Here is a 25,113-nt window from a genome sequence, read left to right as displayed (position 1 = left end):
GGCTTAAAATTAGTAATCTGTGTTTTTATCAAATCCATTGTTGTGTAAGGCATTGGTTTGCCATGTACCAGTTAAAGACTCCATGAAATCAACATGGGAGCTTTTTTGAGAGAAAATAAATGATTTGACAATTGTATGTTTTAAGGCTGTCCTTTAGCTTAAAACAGTTAAATTAAAATTAAACTCTTCGGGTTTAGATGTTTTTAATTAATATTTTAGGAGTAGACAAAAAAGATCCACCATCAACTTAATTTTATATAATAAAGTAAAAATGTATATCTCATTTTTAATATCATTTATATCATATGCGAGCCACAAACAATATTCTGTCTTCATAATTTGACACTTAATTTTTTATATATTTCCACACAATATAAATGGGTCTTTGCAAATATTTATTTAAATTTACTTACATTTGCAAAAATCATCGTATTTGGAGGTCTTTTACATCGTAGAGTTGACATCAAACTATGCCCGTCACCATATTTCATGGGGTCTTTAATTTAAAATGGAGATCTTTTCTTTGGTTTATTCTGTATGCTGCTTTTGCATGGTTTGTTTTTATGTAGCTTGTTTAACATTAATTTACAGGGTACTTAGTACCTCATTTAGTATTTGTTGCTGAGCAGTGTTGATGAGCTAGTCAAGCTTGAGTCAGCATTTGATTTACCCTAATAGATTTAGTTTCATCTGAGTTTGTTGGTTTTTTCAATGCAATTGCTGATATTTCCAATGCATTGTTGCCATAACCCAAGATTTCTGCTGTAGTTGATGAAGGCTAGTGACAATGTGGTTTCTCATTGACACCTGTAGCCTTGAGTTCTACACATGTGTCTGGCCAGGCACAGTTTGGCATGCTATGACACGGCTATCCATGCTGGGGGTCTTAAATGATGACAAGCTCTCCAATGCTTTGATGGTCTCATTCATATAATCTCATACACAGAACGACACCGATATCGCACACTGCACTGATTACACACCCACGATTACATGGTCACCAGCTGTCTCCTTTGTTTATTGACTGTGATTTTTGCATTGTTCTTGTTTTACTTGACCTGGTAAATGAGAAACTGCATTTTCTCTTAACTAACCTCTTAACTGTAGTGGATGAAATCGATGCTTTTAACCTCCTCCGAGCCTGTCCTGTCTCTTTTTTTCTTATCTTTACTGACCTGTAATAAACACGCAAGAGTCTAACCCACTGCTAGAGCTAGAAAAACTCTAAAAGCAAATCTTTTCTATCAAGGACTTCAATTGGGGGAATGAAGCAAAACTCATCAGGCTTTGTTGCATGCCACTGAAGCATGTTTGGGGTGCAACTTTCAAGAGCTCTAATTGAAGAGGATGTCATGAATTTAAACTTGACAAAAAAGAAACCAGCGCAACAACAAAAACAACAGATCGAGCAACATCTATCCCCTTTTTGTTGACATTTTTCTCATAATCATGAAAGTCATGCCTTGCATTGACTTTTTATAGTGATATGCAACTTGGGAATAACAGTGATTATGAATTTGTATCTACACTGTAAATCTAAAAAATAGCATCACCATGTTTAGAAAGCTTGAGTATTGTCAAATGCATCTGCAAGTAAATAATCCACTCTAAAATGTTAATGATTGTAGTCGACTTGCAGTCAAAAAAAAAAAAAGGCTTTTCTGCAGGTAGTTAGAAATTGTCAAGCAGGTTGAAATTTTTTCTCAACTTAATGGATCGATTTGTACATTTTCCTGCATTTAATGTTGTATCGATTCCCCAAAATTTTAGAAAATCTTTAGAAAGTTTCACATATGTTATAAGGAACTCCTATGTTTCTGATGTTTATAGTCATAATACAAATACTTCAGAAATGTACATGTATAAATTTAAGGTTAACTTTCAGCGTTAAAAAAAAACAGTAGCCAGTGCTTCTACTTTTTTATTCTAATCTCATTTTAGCAAAGCATTATCTCATTTAGCTGTTCCCATTTTGCATATCAAAACACTGTCCATTCTTTACAGAGACATTCCTTTTGATTTTGATATCCCATTTTAATTTTCCCATTTTGTTTTTCGCACTTTGGTTTGTTTCCTGTTTTGTTCTCTCAAGGATGGAGACTCTGATAGTGGTGACGACTCTGATAAAAGGTCATGCGAGGAGAGCTGGAGACTCATCACTTCACTTCGGGAGAAACTTCCTCCCAGCAAGGTCCAAACCATAGTCAAAAAGTGTGGCTTACCCAGCAGCGGTAAAAGACGGGAGCCTGTCAAAATGTACCAGATCCCTCAGCGTCGCCGCCTAACAAAGGACTCCAAATGGGTGACGATCTCTGATCTGAAGATTCAGGCAGTCAAAGAAATTTGCTACGAGGTGGCTCTGAATGATTTCCGTCACACCCGTCAAGAGATTGAAGCTCTGGCCATAGTAAAACTGAAAGAGCTTTGTGCCAGCTACAACAAGAAAGACCCGAATGAACGAGATTCTTGGAGAGCAGTGGCTCGAGACGTCTGGGACACTGTAGGGGTTGGCGATGAACGAATCGAAGATGTTATAACCAACGGGCGAGGTATAACTGACATGGATGACCTAAAAGTGCACATTGACAAACTGGAAGATGTCCTGCAAGAGGTGAAAAAGCAGAACAACATGAAGGACGAAGAGATTAGAGCTCTCCGGAATAAAATGTTGAAGATGGAGCAAGTAATTCCACTAATTTCCAACGAGTCCCAGGAGAAAAACGCTCGCAGTGCACCCATGAGGGCCCGCAGTTCCAGTGAGGGAAAAGCTCCTGAGGAGAAACCCAATGGCCAACAGTCAGATGAGCAGGCATCTAAGATAATGGATGATGATCCATCATTCCGACGTGGACATATGCAGTGGATGCGACAAGAGCAGGTACGCCTCAAGAACCTCCAGCAACAGGAGATTTCCAAGCAGCTCCGGAGACAAAACGGACCTCACCGCTTCATCCCACCTGAAGACCGCAAGCTGCGCTTCCCCTTCAAGAGTAACCCCAAACATCGCAACTCCTGGACCCCTGGCACTCATATCATTATCACAGATGAAAAAGTGATTGAGTTGAAAGTTCCCAAAGAAGCAGTCCAGGAAGAGGAAGATGATAAAGGGGAGTCTGCAGAGCCCAGAGAACAAGTGGTGCCCATCGCCCACACATACCCTACTCTTCCTAATTCCATTGGTCAGCGTAGAAGCAAAGATTTAGAGCAGGGCCACAGACCCAATCAAAGCCACAAACTCCATGAACGAGGCCGTAGTAACTCCTTCAACAGCAGCCAGCGAGCCTCTGACTCTACAGAGTCCCTCAATGCTGGGAACAGGAAGCCCCCTCATCCCCAACAGGCCTTTTACCAGCCACGCTACAACCAAAACCAGCATCATTATCCACAACCACAGCATCCAACTCAGCAGTTCTACCATTACAATACTGGTCTGATCAACAACTACCAGCAGTACCCACCCAATCAGCAGCCGAGCCACCACAACAATTTTTACACGCCACCCCGTATGCGTAGACAATTGTCTGCCCCCAATTTGAAGGGCAGTCGAGAAACCACAGTGTGACTTTGTAAGCAGGGCATAGGTTCATGTACAGAATTAGTTGACGCTACAAATCACACATTACAGACTCATCACAGCATTGGACAGCTTGTCCCTATCAAGTCAAACTGTTATGTGGCACTTTTTTTAAGCAACTGAATGTTCTTGTTGTTATTTTTAGATTCAAATTGCAATGATCTTCCTGAAAAATTACCACATTAGCAACCTTGCATCAGCAATTTGCTGATTCATGTTAGTTTTGCGTATTGGTAAAAAGGCTAGCACTAAGTGTGTTGGCTAAAGGTGTCCAGGCCACAAGAAGAACTAAGAACAGCCTTGATTCATAAAATAAGCATTTTTTTTGCAATAAGGTTCTGGGAATGAGTTTTGAGAAGGATTCCCTTTAGTTCTTTTCTATAGTATTAACTTTTTTAACATGGGATTTGAGAATTAAGAAGTACTTTACGTAAACTGATTTGCCTTAGTTTACCTTTGTTTTGCTGCTGGTCTTGACAGTCTGAATCAATCTAAGAATTGAATACATAACCACTACAATGCAACATTTCATACTGTCCAGTGAGAGAACCTTGAACCATAACTTGAATTTTGAGTTACTGAACTTACAATGGAGTCATGTTTGTGCATTCAAGATGCATGGGTGATATGTTCAGTAAATGCTGGAAGGTTAATAGCCAAACCTTTATCCTCTTGAATGTTTCAAAACCGTCAGAGATGCAAATTAAATTTTTACTTTTACATTTTATGCAAATTGTTTGATTTCATGAAGTTTTGGGTCCTTGGGATGGTATTCCCCATTAAATAGTTTGAATATGAAAGGTGGCAGCAAAGGCCTTTCTCCAGCTGCCTTGTGTAGATGAGTAAAAGATTGTGAAGGAGTGCTTTTAAAGTTTTTAAGTGCCTTATTGACTCACTAATGTGTCATTAACATTGAATTTATGTCCTTGTACTTGGCACCTACAATTAAGTAATAGCAATGTATGAAGAAAACAGAACGATTTTTACAGAATTTGCATGAATCCTTAATGTGAAAGATAAAGACACCACCCCTGAATTATGTAAGAACGTTTATTTTTCATAAAAATAACTGCCTCTTGGTTTTTATTAAGTTTGGTTCTGCCTTATTCTTGAGTACAAACCACTCTGGACTAAACATCCATATTCAAAGAGGCAATGTTTTTTGTGAAGCGCGGTAAAAGAACTGCTTCAGAGCGTGCTTTGCATCTTTTATTCCTCTAATCTGTCTGCTGCACTCTGATCCTCAATAGGGGGGACAGCCTGTTCCCACGGGATGGAGTCAGCGTTCTAGAACACTGTGCTGTTTTCTTAAATCTTAACATGATTAGAATTGCATTTATTTTCGGGTGTCTGCTGTGTGGCAAGCGAACCCACAGAAAACACCAGAGACGTCTCATGGAAAGGACCTCTTATTGGGCTGTTTCCATGGTTTCCGAGACTCGTTTTGAAAGTTGTAGCATGTTTTTAAGGAAGGAAAAACCCTTGAAAGCAAAATCAGATTTGCTGGACAGGTATATGCTGCACTGCATTTTATTTTTTCCTTTAGTCTCAGATGAATTCACAGCCTGTATAAGTGATGCCACTGAGCACTTGATTAACTTTACTTTTACCTACCACAGTCCTTGTGCTTAAGCCACTGTGATTTCCCTGCTTAAGCTTTGATATTTTTATGCACTGGTGTGCCTCAGTGCCCAAGTGTGACCCGTTACCAGCTGCAAATTATCAAAGCATATGTTCTGAAATCCTCTTCATGTCATCTCCACTGGCTAAGTGTTAGCCAAATAGGCAAAAAGTCCATGCTTCAGCATTGCTTCTTATGAATGAAGAACTTGAATGCTTTTGTTGCCAGAAATACTGCCTTATTTCTATTGAAACCCCTGGGGTTTGGTATAGTAATGCATAAGTGCATAAAACACAATTAGTTTCCCTTCAAAAGGTAAAATCAAGAAACTGGATCAATAAAGAAGCAGGACTCAAGTTTAAAGGTGAAATGCATAATTTTAATTTTTATAAGTGTAAACTTTGTGGCAGTCTATTGTTTGAGCATCCAGACACTGCAACATTGGCTCAATCAATGATGTCAGTTGGGGGGCTTTTATCATAATTTTTTTTTTTTTATTATTCATTTCATTAATGCACGGTGCTGCCTGCTACTCTCAACTACCACAGGAGGAGCAATGTATAACGTCATACATACAATGTATTTTTACCCTTTTTAAACGTATGTCTCTTGTCTGTTCAGTGTTTATATATATATGCAATGGTGATATCAAGTGCCCTGTATTATAATGTGTTGTTTAGGGAGATATTTTTGTGCAACATATGATCTTCACTGCTCAAAGATGTGTTGATGGTTTACTAATATTGCTGTTACATTGAGCTGTGCTGAATATATCAAAATTTCAACAATGACTGAAATAAAGTGGACAATATTGAAAGTGGAAAAAATGTGAAGGTGACATGAGGCTTGGTGTCCCATACTCTGAATTTGTGCTCTACGTTTAACCCATCCAAGTGCGCACAAGCAGCAGAGAGTAATGAACACACAAACACACAGCAGTTGGGGGTTTGGCGTCTTGCTCAAGGGTCTCACCTCAGTCGTGGTGTTGAAGGTGTAAGAACCCACTGGTTATTCACTCCCCCACCAACGATCCCTGCTGAGACTGAGACTTGAACCTGCTACCTTTGGGTTACAAGTTCAACACTCTAACCATTAGGCCACGACTGCCCTAAAATGTATTTTATCTATACACACAAATACTTAATTGCAGTCACATTTAAAGAATAAAAAAAATGTGTATAATTAGATTAGTAGCATGATCATTTCATCATATTACAGCTCTTAGGAGGTATGACAGCAGTCAGCCTCTAATCAGCGTTGTTGACTTCAAATCCAGAGCAGTTATATTATCCATCTTGTATAAGTGGACTTGCAGTTGTTTTGACACTGCATTTACAGACAGAACACTTTAATTTGTTATTAACTTACTATGTGGGACAACTGAATTGTTTAAATGTCTGGAAAATATTACATATGACCACATTTGTTTGTGAAACCGCACACAAAACACCTCTCTTTATGTTCTGCCTGAAACTTCATTACTATTTAAATGTATTATAAATGTAATGTAAGGTAGTGAAATGTCTAGATGTCTTGGCGCTTTGAAAATAATTTCAGCAGCTTCAGTAGATGCAGAAGGTGTTTTTTTTTTTTTTGTAATTTTCAAAAAAGCTGGAGTGGAGCAGAAAGCGTTTCATGTCTTGGATGTTATCATAAGCGTGTTCCTCCCAATGTCAGAAGACTGAAATTGAAAGTACTTTCAAGTGTTCACTATTAATCACATAAAAGTTATGGGTTTGCCTAAATATAAAATCTAAACTAGTAATGAAAACTAGTATTTTGTGCTATGCAATCACATAAACTTATATAAGAATGGGTTTAGAACATATATAGGGACAAGAGACTTGGAGGTGAGATTTTTCTGCTTTAGCCACCTCACAATGACCTAGCAACCCTAGAAGCTGCATAGCAACATTATCTTTATTGTCTATTTCTGTGTGCAGAATAAGTGCTGTTTAGTTTAACTTCAGTCCAAGTCATTAAAAAAAGTAATTTAAGTATAATTGTTATTCTGTTGCCTTGAACAAGCCAAATGGCACACCATTGCTAAAGCTACAGTGTGACCATCCTTCTGAAGCTTTATCTCTAAGGCTCAGTGAGTGTTTATCGTGCTGATATGATCGTGTCGTCTCTCTTCATCAAACCTTCTCAAAGGTATATGAGAGTAAACTGCAAGAGCTGCAGAAACAGGTGGAGACTCGCTCGCTGGCGGCGGAGACCCCAGATGAAGAGGAAGAAGAGGAGGAGGAGGATGAAGGTAGTGTATTTTAAAAGCTAAAATCTAAATTGTCAGGATAAGCATTTCATATTTGTGGTTGTTAAGCTACCCTATGGCATGAAATGAACCATATTTCAAAAGATCTTTTACATGCAATGTACTGCGACATGTAGGAAAACATAGTTTGAATCACATTCAGACCTCAACCCACAACACCAAAACTACCCCATACAATCAGAGGAACATTTAGAATAGACCAATAAGCTTCTCCACCTTTCACTATCCCTATAGTCTGATTGATTGAATAATGTTCTAGAAACAATAAGGTCATCCTGCTTGGCAAGATCACAACCATTGACAGTATATCAGTGCCTTGCCATGTTTGACTGTTGTTCCTGGTTGGTTGCAGTGCCCTGGACCCAGCATGAGTATGAGCTGGCCCAGTGGGCTTTCAGGAAGTGGAGATACCACCAGTTTACCTCCCTCAGAGACCAGCTGTGGGGCAATGCTGTATACCTCAAAGAGGCCAATGCCATCAGTGTGGAGCTAAAGAAAAAGGTACAGCAAACATTTGTCAGGCTTCAAAAGATTGAACTGTTTTAACTTGAAAACCCTGAAAAAAGGCCCAAATGGACAGTCTTGTGCATGTTTATATTTGTGTGAATGTCCTCTAAAACAGACAGGTCCGTTTTATTTTTACTGCCACTATGGCACAACATAATGTAAAAGAGCATATGCTGAGGTTTTTATTGTGATGGCAATTTATCAGTAAGTTCTGCTGTATTCATAATATATATTCTCAGACGGATCCCTGTTGCTTTACACATTACCCATCTGTCAGCTTTCAACGGTTGTCTCATTAAAGTAAAAAAAAAGCACACACAAACAGTTTCATCAGTTCTTTTTCTGTCACTTGCTTCTCTAATACTTGTTTATGCCTCTTTTTTTTTTTAGTTCATATGTGTATAACCCTTGCTGTGGTGCCTTGAGATAGAAACATTTCTATTCTTATTTGTCCTGCGCTCTTACTTTGTATTTATAGCTTCAGTGGGGAGACTTGAATTCGTTTTCATTAGCATGTGGACATCTTTTGCTGTATTCAACTTAAATACATTACTTCGGTTTTCCAAAAATGTCTTAACTTTCAATCTTTTAGTCAACGACTCGCATCATTCATCCTGGTTTATGCCCTTATGTCTCGTTTACATGATCTGTTCGTAGGTCCAGTTCCAGTTTGTCTTACTCACGGACACCCTCTACTCTCCGCTGCCCCCGGAGCTGCTGCCTCCAGAACCAGAGAAAGACCATGACACCAGGCCTTTCCCTCGAACGGTGGTGGCTGTGGAGGTTCAGGACCTGAAGAACGGAGCCACTCACTATTGGTCCCTGGAGAAGCTCAAGTAAGCCTCAGCCTGCCAACCAGACTGTGATCTACAGAGTTTTTTATTTTTATTTTTGTGCCGTTTTATTATTCGCAACAATCTATTTAGAGATCCCAAAGCTCTATTTAAAATATTTTACTTGTTTCAGCGTTGATTTTGCGATGTGTTATCAGAAATGTGACTTGATTTGTCATGTTCTTACAGGCAGAGGCTGGACCAGATGCGAGAGATGTATGACCGTGCAGGCGAGATGGCCTCGTCCAATCCTAGTGAGGATGGAGAGGGTGCTTTGACTGGCAGTGACCCCTTCTATGACCGCTTCCATTGGTTCAAGCTGGTTGGGAGGTATGCTAATCCCCTAAACATTGTTCAGGTGACTTGAGAAGCGATTGAGTATGTTAAACAGAAATTATTATGTCCTGTGGTGTTAAATACTGTGAAATTAGGTTTAGTTCTGTGAGAATTTGTTATATTTGTTGTAAAGAGCTGTTCTGAGAGGGAGCCCATAAATTATTTTCTCTTCATATTCAAAATCACCTTTTTTTTTATTCACAATTTTTTTTTCTCCCAAATTTGTATGTGCTTGTGCTTTGCTGTATGTTCATGTAAATGTCTTTTATCCATTTGTCATTATTTTAAACATGCATTTCATGTGTAGATTTTTTTTGTTCCTCTGTTCACATTATACACTCCAGTTTTTTGTGAATTTTTATTTTTTCATGTTTTATTTCCATAAACAAGATGAGAACAGTTTCTATGATGTCTTTTTAAATGCAAAAACTTACTGCCTTAATAGATTGCAATTAATTACTGTCTGTATTATGTACCTGCTATGTTTATTGTTTTCTATTTTATGTCTGAAGTCGTGGCCCTTAAATGCGGCTAATTTAAATAATCCTGTAAACTCTTGCTTGTGCCTGCATCCTACCCACGCACCTTTTTTTAGCTCACCTATTTTTCACGGCTGTGTGAACGAGCGTCTGGCCGATCGCACTCCCTCGCCCACATTCTCCACCAGCGATTCTGAGATCACCGAGCTGGCCGACGAAAGGCAGAGCGAGATGGAGGACTTCATGGATGATGAGGCCTTCGTGGACGACACCAGCTCAGATGCTGGGACCGAGGAAGGCTCTGACATCTTCAGTGATGGGCAGGACCCCTTCTATGACCGTTCCCCATGGTTCATCCTGGTGGGCAGGTTGGTGGCGGCCACTGCTCAGGGGGAAACCTGAAAAATGAGGGCTGGAAAGAGAGCGAATGCATGTCAAAGAGAAATGGAGACAGTTTTGTGACTCAGTGTGCAGCTGTTAATGTCTTAAAGATAGATACATTCAAAACTAAAATGAACTGAACACATTTTCTAGTAATGTGAAATCAGATCTGAACTAAGAAATGGGTCACACGGGTATAACCGATTCCTCCTCCAGTTCTCTACAGCCTACGTTTAACCTCCATCTGTCTGGTTTGGTTTAACATTAGTACTCTAAACATTAGTATGCATTTGTGTTTTGTTTCATTCATTGTATTTATTTTAATCGGGCTGTCAATCGATTAAAATGTGTTATGGTTAGCGTTCAGTTTCTTTTAAGGCAAGAAATCGAATACAAAGAAAGAAATGCAAATGTAATAACAAAATTCAATAATAAAACCATGTTCTCAACACTTAATCTTACATAGGCAGAGTTTTAGCCACTGGCCTGCCACATTTGTTCTCTGCTGGAGTTCACATTAACATGTTTATAAATTACAGTGTTTTAGTTATGGGTGATATTGCACTTCGTCTCAATGGTAATTAAATCTCACCATACAAGAATGCAAATGACTTTTGTTAATTATCCCGTCTGGGTTTAGAAATAAATCTCCCGTACAGAATGAAATCTCCCATACAGAATGAATTCCTCCATTGACTGAGAATTAAATTCCCTGCTAAGGGACTATTGAGAATGAATGGGTCTAAGACACAACGAATGCTCAGATCAGTTTATAGAATTCAAATTTAAACCTTGATCATGATGAAGCTATGTGATTGTTACAATATGTTATATTAATCCCATCTCTTAACACATTAACTTTGATTGACAGCCCCAGTTTTTTTATTTTCATTAACTTATTCATTTATTGTGCTTGTATATTAAAATATTAAATTGTGTTCATTTGTTTAATGTTTTTTATTTAATTTTGTTTGTTCTTTTTTTCCTTTAATATGAATTTTCATTCGGTGTATTTAAGAGCTGTTATTTGTCAGTCAGCTGTAGGAGAGAGAAAGAGAGAGGAAGAGCGAGGAATCATAGTCTGGATGGATGCAGAGGCGTAAATGGACCTGCGTCATTGTGACCTCACTGATGCGCTACAGTTATAGCTCTCCTCCATCTTAGCCTTGAGGCTGCCTACGGGGAGAGGAGGAGCTCTGACTGCAAACAGCTCTTGAAATTCAGACTATGTGTGCCCCCTAGCCTCTGAAAATATCAAATATTCTTATACAATCTCTCTCGCAACAAACCATATTTCTATGGTCTGCAACATAATGTATGAGTTATTCAGTTGCCCTTCTTTTTTGCCATTCAGTTTCAAGGTTGACAAATTTGTTTGCTGTCTTTTGTTATTTAGTGCCATGTTTTGTTTGCGTCAGCTCAGTGAAAGTGTCTGACACATCATATCCATTATTCTCTGATGGTGTTGATCAGGGTTATGGAGATGAACTCGTGGCCCTGCAGTGAAAGGCTGTTTTTAAACATCTCTCCATACTATTACATATGATACATTTTGTGACCGTGTGTGCATGAGACTGTCAGGCGGCGATGGCTCTCAGGGCAGTACTATAATTGCCGTTCTTTTTCCTCCAGAGCCTTCGTGTATCTGAGTAACCTTCTGTATCCTGTGCCTCTGGTGCACCGTGTCGCTATAGTAACAGAGAAGGGAGATGTGCGAGGATTCCTGCGCGTGGGGGTCCAAGCCATCGCTGGTGAGCGCTGCTCTATATTAATGAATTAATTAAGGCTTGGCTCAGATTTAATTAAGCACAGTGTCCTTATTCTTTGGTATTTGTGTTTTTGTAGCCGATGAAGAGGCTCCTGATTATGGATCTGGTGTGCGTCAGTCGGGCACCGCTAAAATTTCTTTTGACAATGAGTATTTTAAAAAGGTATGAGCCCCTCTATATCTATCTATCTGTCTATCCATCCATCTATCAATCACAAAATCAATTTGTACTAGTTTCTACAAGGTTTGAGTTGTTGTGATGCATTTTTGTGATTGCTGCCTTTATTTCCTTCTTTTATTTCCTCCTCTCTCGTACACCATCCAGAGTGATTTCTCCTCCGTGGTCATGACCCGCTCTGGCCTCTCTTTGGAAGAGCTGCGTATTGTGGAAGGTCAAGGTCAGAGTTCGGAGGTCTTCACCCCTTCAGAGGAGATGAACCGAATAAATGACATGGGTGAGTGTAGATGCACAGGCCGGCTGGCAGCCCCTGAGCTCTGAACAAAACCGCTCCGTCCGAGTGAAAAGAAATGCTTACACGTCCAGACCATGCTGTTGTGTTTTGCTATGCAGCAATTGATTTGCACCACCTCAGTAACCCGAAAGCTTTGGGACCAAACTGATCCTTCTAGCAGGTTCATAAAAGAAGACCATGGAAACAATATCATCAAATAATATAAAAACAACTATCAGCCTGTTCTAGTTTGCCTGCATTTTTTTCAAGAAACCCCCTCTAATATTGTTGATAAATAGCGTAATATAAAAATAAATGTAACGGCACTAGGTTCTATATAAAATTGTCATATAAAATAAAATGCTTGATTTAGATGATTTATATAGGTTTTTTTTTAAATAGAATTAGATGATGTCACACGGTAGAAAAAAAATAGACAGACCAAGAAAAACAAGATTAACATTTCTGCATTTAGCAGAGCTCTATGATTTCATATAGATTGAGTGCATTTTTTGTATAATAAAGAATTTTTATAGCATTAGATGGTTCTACACACGCTGAGAATCCATTTAATATCAATGAATGTGTTTTGTGTCTGAAAGACTTGAAGCTTGGAAACGTGGACACAAAACTGGGTGAGGGATTGGCAGAGCATCTGGAAGTGGGCAGTATCTTCACTTTCCGCGTCACCGTTCTGCAGGCGAGCAGCATCCCGCCCGAGTACGCAGACATCTTCTGCCAATTCAAGTGAGTCAGTCTGTTTCTATGGCAGCCCTTCTTTCCTGTCTCATTGGTCTTTATTCAGACAGAGCACACGCACACACCTCCTCATAAATCACGCAATCGCACAGTCACGCTCCTCTCAGTAATCCCGTCTCATGCTGCCAACAGTTTCCTCCATCGTCACGATGAGGCGTTCAGCACAGAGCCCCTGAAGAACACAGGCAAAGGTGCCCCGCTGGGCTTTTACCACGTACAGAATGTAAGTGTTGAAAGCAGTGAGAGAAACAAGCTTTTAATTTAACATTATGGTACATAGCCGATCCAGAGTCACTCTCGTTTAAGTGTTTGATCAGGCTAGCTGCGGTTGCAAAATTATGCCTCATTATTACATATTGTTAGGCAAATAGGCATTGACGTGTTGTCAATTTATTTATCTGGTTTTCACATTCAGATCTCAGTGGAGGTGACCGAGTCCTTTATTGAGTACATAAAGACAAAGCCAGTTGTGTTCGAAGTGTTTGGCCATTACCAACAGCACCCACTGCACATCCATGGACAGGAAGTGGTCAGGTAACAACCCGCTGTCCACTATCACACATTTGATAAACATAATCATATGTTTAGCTTGAAATCAGTCAATATTTTGAGGGCCATTTACATTTCAGGGCCATAACCACATTAAAGGTGACTTTTCTCCAGTATTCAAATCTGGTATTTGTCAGTGACCGATGTTATACAATTTTACACTTGACAAAAATGAAGATGAAACATTTGATCTTTTATAGTTTGATAATGTTGATGGACATGTTGATGGAGCTTGATTTGTGTTTAAATAAGTAACTGAAACTGATATATTGTATAGTTGTTCTACAGTGTATCTTAATTGTTGAAATAAAACATAGTATGAATATAGCATTGAAATAAATGTTCTCATAATCCTGGCTATGTGGCTAAGCCCTTGGTGGATTGATTAAATCATCATATTAGAGATTGATTAATATTAGTATAGATTTTTTACACGTCTGATTAATTTTCTGCTTCTCTTGTAGCCCTTCTCAGCCTTCCAGAAAGTACTGCCCCCCACCTATGCCTTTGTCTAAACCAGGTATGATGGCAACTACTATAGAACTCAAAAATGACATCTCCATTAGTCTTCGTAAAGACATCACATGTTCATTAAGTCAGCTTGAAGGGTCTTAAATTTGCACAAGTAATAATAAAGCAGATTCCTTGCATAATCCTCGCCTGGAGCTTATATGCTCCTCTATCTCCTTTCTAATTATTCTTGTAATTCATCACATTATTCATTAAATAAGGAACCACCTCGCAGTTCACAATGCTGTGATCTGTAACGCTTTCGTTCGATACGGTTATCTCCTCCTAAAAAGGCTCCGAATCTCATTTATGCTACAAGTCAGTCTGAGAGACGCAGCTATCAGCCGTTCCTGTCCAGACTGTTGTTGTTTTTTTTTTAACAAAACCGAGGCTGTAGCCTTGAAGTGTCATCAATCCTGACGGTATATTGATCTTCACCCCGAGCTGTCAGTCTTTTATATCGCAATATGAATCTAGAGGTGCTACAGCTCAGTTGGAGATAATTGGAAAAGCTGTAGAGCTCTTTGTGATTTCTAGATTGTAGATGCGGAGTGTAAAACTAAAAACTCTTCACACCTGTCGAATAAAATCTTATCCAGAGAGCAGTGTTAAAAGAGGTTTGAGTCTTCAAGTGCCACTCTGGAATTTAAATGATAATAATAATATTCTCATACAGTGGCCCAAAAAATACTTGGACAGTTTTGGCCGCTTAAATCACCTAAAAAGATATGAATTATATAGTTAAAGATTACAAAATATCAGTCCAATTGGCATTTGACATCGAGAAAGTTTCAAATTTTACTAGCATTTTGAACATTATATTTACAATTTCTTTCTATATTTATGTAAATATAATAATATATAATATGATTTATTTGCTTTAATAGTACATATGTACTTGTTATGTTTTATTATGTATAGAGCATTAATGTTTAAAATTTTGGGGTTGGTACAGTATATGTATATATGTGTATATGTGTGTGTATATATATATATATATATGTGTATATATATATATATATATATGTATATGTATATATATATATATATATATATATATATATATATATATATATATATATATATATATATATATATATATATATATATATATATATTAGTGCTGTCAAAATTAGCGCGTTAACGCATTCGATTAATTTGAAATATTTAACGCGTTAAAAAAAAATAACGCAATTAACGCAGTTGCAGTTTTTTTTATTTCCAGTTGTGGCCTATGTGTGTTCAACGTGCAAAGAAATATGGATAAGACCAAGGAAGGACTTTTAGACGGAAAGTTTCAGTATAAAACTCTGCCGGATTACTCTTCAGTCTGCCACAAGAAACATTACTCTTCATTTAGTCTGTCACAAGAAACATTAAAATCATGAACTCAAATGTCATTGTTTAAAAAAAAAAAAAAAAAAAAACAATGACTGTAACAGTGCGTAAATCAGACCTTTCTGTAACGCTAACGTTAATAAGCTTAAATGAAAATAACGAAATAATTGTGTAGCGTAGTATTTTTTGTACACAGTGCCGCGAACTGTCAATCACTCCTGTGCGCGTGCATCACTGTCCTCCTCAGCTGCAGCAACTTGCGCTCTCTCTCTTCATCAAGCTTTAAAACAAAAAGGGGACAAAAAGATCGAATTGTCTTTGTGCATAGGCTATAGATTAATTAGATGAATATCTAAATTTGTGCCTTGCCGTCTACGGTATTTTTTTAGAACTTAGAAAAAAGATGCTGCAGCCAATGAACAGCCAGCGGGGGATCGACTCAACCTCCGCAGACAGTTTTTAATGTTTATCAGACAATAAATACTCAAGATTTTGCTTTAGTATAACTCACAACGAGTTTCACACACCTTCTCCGGCCACGTTGAGTTGTTGACACTTAACAGTGGGAAAAGCGACACATGCGCTATTCACTTGTATAACTTAAGGGTGAATGGGTAATGTAGTTTCTGCTCTGGGTGGGATGAATTAGGAAGCTTGCATTGTGAAGGGCGCTCTGAAAATCGGCAGTGCAGGTAAAAGATTAAAACCTCTATTAAAACAGATGTCCAAATGAGCGTACCGGTACGCTACAAGCACGTTCTGGGCGCATGGAGAGGTGGCGGTATGCTCAAGAGCTATATTTGGAAGTGGCGGTACTGAGTACCTGTGTGTACTGGCCCACTTAAAGCACTGGCAATGACTATACTTTGGAATTTTTTTTCAGTCCACTTAGAATTCAACATGGAAATCATTTTTGTTTTTTATTGGCATTGATTGTTTTGAAATTCACATGGTACTTACATGCCTGTGTTTTTATTTCTGTAATAAATATGGCTTTCAAGCCAACAGTTAATTTGGAGGATATTGATGGTTTATTGCAGGTATGTTGTTTACATGAGAAAATCTGTGTTACAAGTTCCAATAAACAATCATATTTTGAATTTAAATAGTTTCTTTGTCTTGAGTTTACATTAATTATTTACATTTTACATTTACATATCCAAAAAGTTTCAGTCTTTTAATTGCGATTAATCGCGATTAATTTTAAAAAATTGTGCGATTAATTAGTTAATTTTTTTTAATCGATTGACAGCACTAATATATATATAAAATTAACTGTCTCTTTTAATCATATTAATATTAAATTAAAAATAATAATTTCTTTCATATAGAAAAAAAATCATACTAACCCGAAGTCGTTAAACGGTAGTTCATATTTTATATTTTATCTTCAAAATAAATGGCACTTTGATATATATAACATTGTTATAATGCAGAGACATTCATACATTTTTTAAGCGCACAAATAGTTTTGGGGGCAACTGCATACTTCATCTTTCCATTTACCTCCATCTTTCTCTTTTTCATTTCAATCCTCGTCCTCACACGCAACCTGGTGTGACCCACCCAGACCACACACGTAAGATCGAGCTGATCCGGTACCTGATGACCGGGTACATGCACGGCCAGGTGTTGGACACGCTCTCAGAGCACGCCAACGCACTGGCCTCCACGGCCGTGGCCAGCTTGGAGGAAGGGGCAGATGAGCTGTCCCACTTCCCCTTTCTCCCTGTACCCAACAGCCCCGTTCTCAGAGTGCCCAAACATGACGGTTGGTGCAGAGCCTCTAATGCGCCGAGTAGTTAAGCTGGATAGTGATTGGCTCTGTGCTGTGCTGTTCTTTAATGTACTGTGACTAGTGTGACAGAATCCCAGTGGACGTTCTTTGAAATTTAGATATTCCTGATCCTGAAGATCTAGAAGCTATAAAGGCTTTTCCTTGAGTTGCTGTGTTTTGAAGTGTCACTCTCCCTTATTTTCCCTCCCTGGTTGATCTAGAACGCTACGACAGCTGCTTGGTGTTTCCTTTTGTGATACTTTGAAAGTGCACTGCTAATTAAATCACGTTAGGTGTTTTCCATATGTTCTTTCTAGCTTCCTTCATGAAGCTTATTTTTTTTGACACAAGTTCCACGAGTGTTTTCTTCCGTCTCTGAGCGAAAGGTTTCTTGCAGCGTTCCCCCAGCTTCACTGTCTCCCACCTCATCGTACTGTAGAAATACAGCAGACGGCTGCAGGAAATGGAGGGCCGCCCTTCAGCTGCAGTTTTAGGAGAAAATCAGGCTGTATTGATTTTCCCCATGTAGGGTAGAATTCCTTGTGGCTGATTTTCCAGAGCCTACATAATGACCGTCCTTAAACCTGATGCTTTGTGTTTCCTCACATTACCTGACTCGAGCTCATATTGCTTATCTGTCATGTTTTTATGGATTAATAGAACCAAGCCTTTTTAGTAAGGAAATTAGGCTTATTTTAAATTAAGCGGTCATACTGTGCATCATATTCCCGCCCTGTTAACATTCTGTTTTCCTTGCAGTGCCAGCCACCAAACTGAACACCATCACCAAGTCTAACCTGGGTCAGTGTGTGAGCAAGTATGACCTGCTGGCCTGGTTCGAGATCAGTGAACTGGAGCCCACTGGAGAGTAAGTCAACCATATTTCTATCTACATGCAGGCCCAGTATTTTTATATATATAAATATGTTGCTATAGAATGTGTTTGTGATTTATATTAATTGTGTGTTGTCTATCGTAGTTATATTCCAGCTGTAGTAGATCACTCAGGAGGTCTTCCCTGTCATGGCACATACCTTTTGCACCAGGTATTTAATCTTAATAAGAGTATAAATATTGATATGGCTACAATTATTTTACTAACATTATCTTATTATAATTGTAAAAATATGCTGAGTATAGAAATGCGATGTACTGGAAACATCAAAAAACTGTAAAAACAGTTGACCAGGAAATTTTAGGCATTTGTAAAAAGTGAATGCATGATATGTTGAATAGCATTATAGTGGTTATATCTGAATATTAAATTCTGTTATCATTGCATTAAAGTTTCATAGATCTGTGCATTGCAATGCACTTTGGTCTCATACATCATGTTGTTCTGTCTCCGTTCTATTAATATGGAGTTCTCTCTGCAGTTGCAGTCTGTTAAGCTGTAGTTTAGCTTAAAGATCATGTTCGCTGTCCTAAGTCAAGGACGTATAAATGATTCAAATTGAGATTGCTTTTAGTAACCTGTGCTGATGTGTGTTTTCAGGGCATTCAGCGTAGAATAACAGTCACTCTGATCCACGAGAAGGGCAGTGAGCTGCATTGGAAAGATGTCCGAGAGCTGGTGGTTGGTCAGTACAGATTTTGTCCTAAAATCCTAAATGGAAGCTGGATTGCTATATTGACCAATCTGAAGCTAGGACCTTAAATATCCATTTTATAAAGTGTATTACAAAGGCTACAGCCATCTAACTAACATCGATTGTTGTCTGTTGTAGGTCGAATCCGGAATAAGCCGGAAGTGGATGATTCGGCTGCAGACGCAGTCCTGTCTCTCAACATCATCTCAGCTAAAAACTTGAAATCTTCTCACAACTCCAGCAGGTATGCTGTGTTCGCTCGCCACATTGGTTGGATTGATCCGTGCAGTCATTGGAAGGTTGTCTGTTTCTAAACGGCATGAAAGGTCTGCAAATGCTCTACTCACCTAATGCAAATCCATATACCCAACTGCTTCGAATTCAGGAGAGGATGTTGAATATGAGTCACTGTTGCCTTCAGTGAGAGGGAAAATCCTGCAGGGAGCATCTAGAGCGCCATCTAGTGGAACAAACGAGAAACAACGATTTAATCAACGTGCATAGTGCCCCATACAGCTCTACTAAATATGAAAATTAGCTTGTTGTGTTTTTTTAATGATGCCAGTTAGCTTTTTTTCATTTATTTCCTTTGCTTATTTAATCCCAATGCTGCTTTTTGTCTTTTGATTTGTAAATATTTCTGTTGCCTGACTGTTTCTGCTTGTTTTGTCTCCCCTTTTGTTCTCGTCCTTTTTCCTGCTGCGGTTGGACTCTTGGTTTTGCTCAGCCTTTGTATTGATAGCGATATTGCTAGGTATTTAAACCACCTCATAAAGCATTTTTTACCATTAAAGTGCTTTATGAGACATTTGTGATCTGTAGGTAGCCGTAGCAAAATGATGTATCCGTGTCATTGTTTTTCTGCTTCTCTCTGAACTCATTCAACACGATAGTAAGAGTTAAGGTGAAGTATTACAGGTGGATTTGGAAAATATAATTCCCCCCCCCCAATGATCAAAATTGCATTCACTGTATTACTAAATTTGGCTTATTAGCAGCTGACATCTGAATTGATGAGTCTAGATACAGATGCAGGAAAGCCTTTGTGCATCTATGTGCCATTTAAACAGTGAAATGAGAACAAGAGAGGGAGGTGAGTGAGTGGAGAAAGAGATGCAAGGATATTTGAGGATGAGTCACCTGCACCAGTCTCTCTCGGTGTCTCTGTCTCGGTGTCTGTTCATGTAAACCGTGTGCCTTTTGCTTATAGTCATCACTGTGCTGTAGTCCTGAGTCACACACACACACACACGCTCACAGCAGATCACTAATAATGTAGCACCTGACAACACTCTTGTGTTGTGTTCATTGCTATGTGACTCGAGCACATCAACAAACTATTTAGGCACAGAGATGTCTGAACCGCGCGTGATGCAGCTGGCATTACACCTCATGTGTTTCAGTGTTCGAGGAGATTGCCTTTCCATTAGCACCATCTGTTAGCTGAAAGTTGAACTAACGTGGTAGCCTGATGCTTCTAGATATTCACTGCCATCTGCAGTTTAAAGTCAGCATGAAATCCAAATTAAACCTATTTACTTAATTAATATTTTTGGTTTTGCTGTGAAAGCTTAATTGGTGAATGATAAATACGGGATGTTAAATAAATGCTAAATAACCCTATATTTCTTATCGTTATATATTCGGTTTCTCTCAGAAATGCCTTGTTACAGAAGTAAAATGGGTTGTGAATGTCATTTCATGTTGTCTTTATGCACGTCCACACTCAAACAATAGTATACGGCACAATTTAACACTAGAGCACCAGTAAATATATAAAACATGATTCATATGGTTTCTAAAGTATTTCTTCCTGTTCAGGACGTTCTACCGGTTCGAGGCTGTGTGGGACAGCTCCCTGCACAACTCTCTCTTACTGAACCGTGTCACTCCCTACGGAGAGAAGATTTACATGACCCTGTCAGCCTATCTGGAGGTCAGCCTCAACTCTTTTAGTTTTCGACTAGTTCTTTAGAAAGCGGTTCTAGAGTATTAACATACGTGTCAACCACTCCCCTGCAGCTTGATCACTGCATCCAGCCTGCCATCATTACCAAGGACATCTGCATGGTCTTCTACTCCAGAGATGCTAAGATCTCTCCTCCTCGCTCGCTGAGGAACCTGTTCGGCAGTGGCTACTCCAAAACCCCTGACTGGTAAAACAATCAAACTATAAAAAGGCATATTTTATCTCTTTTACAACCAGAAAGGTCAAATGTTTCTGAAGGTTAAAATACTTTAAGGACATATCCTGTGTTATACTTCATTGAAAACTATTTTAAATAGCATTTTAGGAAGTCTTGTCAAATTTGGCCTCATATTAGGCCAAAGACTAAATGGAATATTTATGCTGTTAAATTAATTTCTTATATTGTAGGACTATTTAAAATGAATTGGTGAAGGCAACATATTAAAAATGGTGAAACGAAATGGCGACTAGTCGCAGGACATACTCTATTACAGATTCATATACATTTTAAGATGAAATTTATATTTATCAAAGAAAATGTAATGGATATCTTATGCATCAACTGTCACTACAAACTGTGTCTTCAGATTTTTATTTTATTTTACTTTATAGAGCCTTTGCTAACACTGTTTTCTGATGTTTCTGTTACAGTAATAAAGTGACTGGAATCTATGAGCTTAGCTTGTGCAAAATAGCTGACACAGGAAGCCCAGGTAAGATTTTCCTATAAATACTAATGGTTTGTTCAATTTGAGTTGTTTTTTTAATGTGTTTTTATTTTTATTTAGCAAGGATGCATTAAATTGATCAAAAGTGACAGGAAAGATTTTTATAATGTTACAAAAGTTGTCAGTTTTAAATAAATGCTGTTCTTTTAAACTTTATATTCACCAAAGGCTTGGTTAAAAATGTATCAATGTACACACAAAAATATTAAGCAGCTGTTTTCAACATTGATGATTTATAATAAGAATTTTTTTTTTTAGTAGCAAATTAGCATATTATTGATTTCTGAAGGATCATATGACACTAAAGACTATTATGAATTATATTTTAAAATGTGAATAGAAAACAGTGATTTAAAAATGGTAATATTAGTTTTACTTTATTTGGATAAAATAAATTCCTTTAGAAGATTACCAACCACAATTTTTTAAATAATTGTGTAAATTATTTAAAAATAATATATATATATATATATATATATATATATATATATATATATATATATATATATATATATATATATATATATATATATATATATATATAGTTGGAAATAAAACTAAATATAAACAAGTTTCGAAGGTTATGATTTCTATTCCTAACCCCTAGAACCCTAACTTTCAAAGAATTATGATTTTTTTTTCCACTTTAGCCTGTGTCATGTTAGTGATTTTGCATATTGATATATTGGGCCTGCTATATTGAATCAGTGTCATTGTTCATTTTCAGGTATGCAGCGACGGAGACGGAAGGTTCTGGATACATCTGTGGCGTATGTGCGTGGAGAGGAGAACCTGGCCGGCTGGAGACCCAGAGGAGACAGTCTGATCCTGGAGCACCAGTGGGAGCTGGAGAAACTCGAGCAGTTGCATGAGGTGAGGACAACAGACAAAAGATCATGACTGAGCAGTGCCACACTCTTTGTGTAACAATATCTGACAGGCAGTGGTGATCTCCAGACCTGATGTCCTTCTCTATCCTTGTCAGGTGGAGAAGACGCGTCACCTGCTGCTGCTCCGTGAGAAACTGGGAGAGACGTCTCCTCCTAAATGCCTGAGTGACTTTCTGTCTCCCAGTCTGAGCAGCGGCACCCTCAGCACCTCCACCAGCATCTCCTCCCAGATCTCCTCCACCACCTTTGAGAGCGCCATCACACCCAGTGAGAGCAGCGGATACGACTCCACAGACATCGAGAGCTTGGTGGACCGCGAGAAGGAGCTGGCCACTAAGGTAAGAGACTGTACAAGTACTTGAAATTGTACTGCATTCCATTTATAGGCAGATGAGAAATTTATGATTTGTCTTGTTTAAAAGCTTATAGTGTATAAGCATTTGAATTTAAATCCATGCCATTAAGGTGCATTTTATCTGCTTACATGCTCCCTTGGAATCCATCAATGCATTTTATCTCCTTACAAATAAATCTTTCTCATTACCTGTGTACATCTGCCTGGGTGCCGCCATGTTTGTGACATAATTTAACTGCATTTCTTGAAAGTCACATTTCTAAGTTGAAAGTCTGACTCAGTTGTCTTTCTGTTGCACTTTTCAAAGTAAAAAGTTGGAAATTCTGACTTTCTAAATTGAAGTGAGCATAGCTTAAGGCTGGAATACACCACACAACTTTTAAAATATGAACAGATTTTAAAACACTGGGCATCATACACTTACAGACATTGTAATAGTCACAGAACAAAAACTGGCTATCATACCCTATAAACGACTGAGGATCACACACAACCAGACTTTAAAGTTGTTCCAATCGCAACAAACTCACACGGAAATGCGAGAGGGAGACACGTGACGAATGAAAACAGGATGTGTTTTAAAATATAAAACATGTTTGATCTCCTCCGACTGGATGGAATCAAAGTCTGTAGAGTCTGTAATACACTAGACGATTGTCTGTATAGTCTGTCAGATCGCGCACTCCTAGTTGTGGTTCTTTTAGGGATTGGCGATATATCGCATGCGATTGTCACGCGCATTTCGTCAGTAAAGCCGGTTCACTGACAAGCTACGCAATGTCGCGTTCATTATCACAGATGAATCGCCTTCGATAATGAATGCGATATTGCGTAGCTTGTCAGTGATCTACGGATCTGTCTATTAAATGCCGCTCTATTTGAAAGTAGGTGATGGCGAATTACCACTAATAAGAGAGCTGGCTTTACTGACGAAATGCGCGTGACAATCGCATGCGATATATCGCCCTTCCCTAGGTTCTTTATATTTTTGTAACTGTGATTACAATTTTATTCATTTTTTATTTATTCAGTTCAAAAGAACAGCTTTTTTTGACAAACATTTTGTAACAATATGACACTTTTGATCAATTTAATGCTAAATAAAAGCTGTAATTTCTTTAAAACAGAAATAATATTTGAACCCATACTTTTTGGTGGACTCGTATAATGGATGTCTATTAGAAGGGATGTATGTTTATGTCAATGTTAATTCTTTGCAGTGCCTCCAGCTCCTGACACACACTTTTAACAGTGAATACAACCAGATGTGCAACAGCATCAGCGACTGCAAGGTAACCTGGACCTGAACAATGAAAAACAACCCGTTTTGTATGAATTGGAACATAGCCGCTTTAATGAAATCAAATAAAACCTGTTTTTTTTTGTTTTTTTTGTCTCTTTCAGTTATCGGATATCTCTCCTATGGGCCGTGACCCATCCGTGACCAGTTTCAGCAGTGCTACACTCACACCCTCCTCCACCTGTCCCTCTTTGTCAGACTCTCGGTACGGTTCTGATGTAAAAGCACACATGATAAGCTCAAAATACAGTATTCTAAAAGTGAAGTATCCTGTAAACATCTGTCTTCTCCAGGACCCCTGAAGCTAACTCTCGTGCCACCAGCCCCTCATCCTCAGACTATGAGAACTTCCCCATGGTGCCCATTCTGGAAACGTCCTACCTGGCCCGCGCCGGCAAACACGAGTTCCTCAACCTTGTGCCTGATATTGAGGAAATGAGACCTGGGTGAGAGTTTTGATACAGCTGACAAAATCTAGTTTAGTTTATTCAATTCTCACAAAAATCGAGATGAATTTGAACACTGAAATCGTTCAGTTTAGCTTTCTCGTGTTGCAGTTTCCTCAAAATGGCTAGCAGAGATGTTGGTATTGTACAGTAACATGCTGGTCTGAGATCTCCTCTTGTGTTCACTCAGGTCTGTGGTATCAAAGAAGGGATTCCTCAGTTTCATGGAGCCCCGTTCCAACTCCTGGGTGAAGCACTTTGTGGTGGTTCGAAGGCCATACGTGTTCATCTACAACAATGACAAGGACCCAGTAGAGAGGGGAGTGCTGAATTTATCCACTGCCCAGGTGGAATACAGTGAGGACCAGCAGGCCATGCTCAAGGTAAAGCCTCGCCAGCTATGTGGAAATCAACTATTTTCCCTGTAAATTGTCACCCAAATGCCTGATTTTTGCTGTTTGATGGCTTGCAGACACCTAATACATTCGCTGTGTGCACCAAGCACAGAGGGATCCTCCTCCAGGCCAACAATGACAAAGACATGAACGACTGGCTGTACGCCTTCAACCCACTGCTAGCAGGAACAATAAGGTACACAGCCCGACATTTTGGCTGATAACCGTATATTTTTGACTATAAGTCGCACCTAAGTATAAGTCGCATCAGTCCAAAAATAC

The 25,113-nt window shown here is 38.6% G+C and overlaps 1 protein-coding gene across 11 annotated transcripts in view; it reads left to right on the top strand.

Moving 5' to 3' along the window:
- Positions 1-25,113, top strand: part of LOC113065537 (kinesin-like protein KIF1B) — a 63,493-nt gene that overhangs the window by 34,378 nt on the left and 4,002 nt on the right. For 6 of the 11 annotated variants that reach the window (XM_026236854.1, XM_026236851.1, XM_026236853.1 and 3 more), the window contains 26 exons: positions 7,350-7,452; positions 7,823-7,971; positions 8,635-8,813; positions 9,000-9,140; positions 9,742-9,993; positions 11,639-11,757; positions 11,852-11,937; positions 12,100-12,229; positions 12,829-12,973; positions 13,118-13,208; positions 13,401-13,519; positions 13,999-14,054; positions 17,919-18,027; positions 18,139-18,205; positions 18,655-18,739; positions 18,887-18,992; positions 20,570-20,684; positions 20,771-20,904; positions 21,369-21,430; positions 22,173-22,318; positions 22,431-22,673; positions 23,911-23,982; positions 24,095-24,195; positions 24,284-24,436; positions 24,627-24,819; positions 24,909-25,027. In XM_026236854.1, coding sequence (XP_026092639.1) covers positions 7,350-7,452; positions 7,823-7,971; positions 8,635-8,813; positions 9,000-9,140; positions 9,742-9,993; positions 11,639-11,757; positions 11,852-11,937; positions 12,100-12,229; positions 12,829-12,973; positions 13,118-13,208; positions 13,401-13,519; positions 13,999-14,054; positions 17,919-18,027; positions 18,139-18,205; positions 18,655-18,739; positions 18,887-18,992; positions 20,570-20,684; positions 20,771-20,904; positions 21,369-21,430; positions 22,173-22,318; positions 22,431-22,673; positions 23,911-23,982; positions 24,095-24,195; positions 24,284-24,436; positions 24,627-24,819; positions 24,909-25,027 — 3,275 coding nt within the window. Of the gene's footprint in view, positions 1-2,092; positions 6,722-7,349; positions 7,453-7,822; positions 7,972-8,634; positions 8,814-8,999; positions 9,141-9,741; positions 9,994-11,638; positions 11,758-11,851; positions 11,938-12,099; positions 12,230-12,828; positions 12,974-13,117; positions 13,209-13,400; positions 13,520-13,998; positions 14,055-17,918; positions 18,028-18,138; positions 18,206-18,654; positions 18,740-18,886; positions 18,993-20,569; positions 20,685-20,770; positions 20,905-21,368; positions 21,431-22,172; positions 22,319-22,430; positions 22,674-23,910; positions 23,983-24,094; positions 24,196-24,283; positions 24,437-24,626; positions 24,820-24,908; positions 25,028-25,113 lie in introns of those variants that run through there. The other 5 variants (XM_026236856.1, XM_026236855.1, XM_026236857.1 and 2 more) reach the window with 4 other exon arrangements.

The sequence above is a fragment of the Carassius auratus genome, chromosome 48 (assembly GCF_003368295.1).
Source record: "Carassius auratus strain Wakin chromosome 48, ASM336829v1, whole genome shotgun sequence".
NCBI classification, from domain to species: Eukaryota; Metazoa; Chordata; class Actinopteri; order Cypriniformes; family Cyprinidae; genus Carassius; species Carassius auratus.
This window is presented reverse-complemented; position numbering and strand designations above follow the sequence as displayed.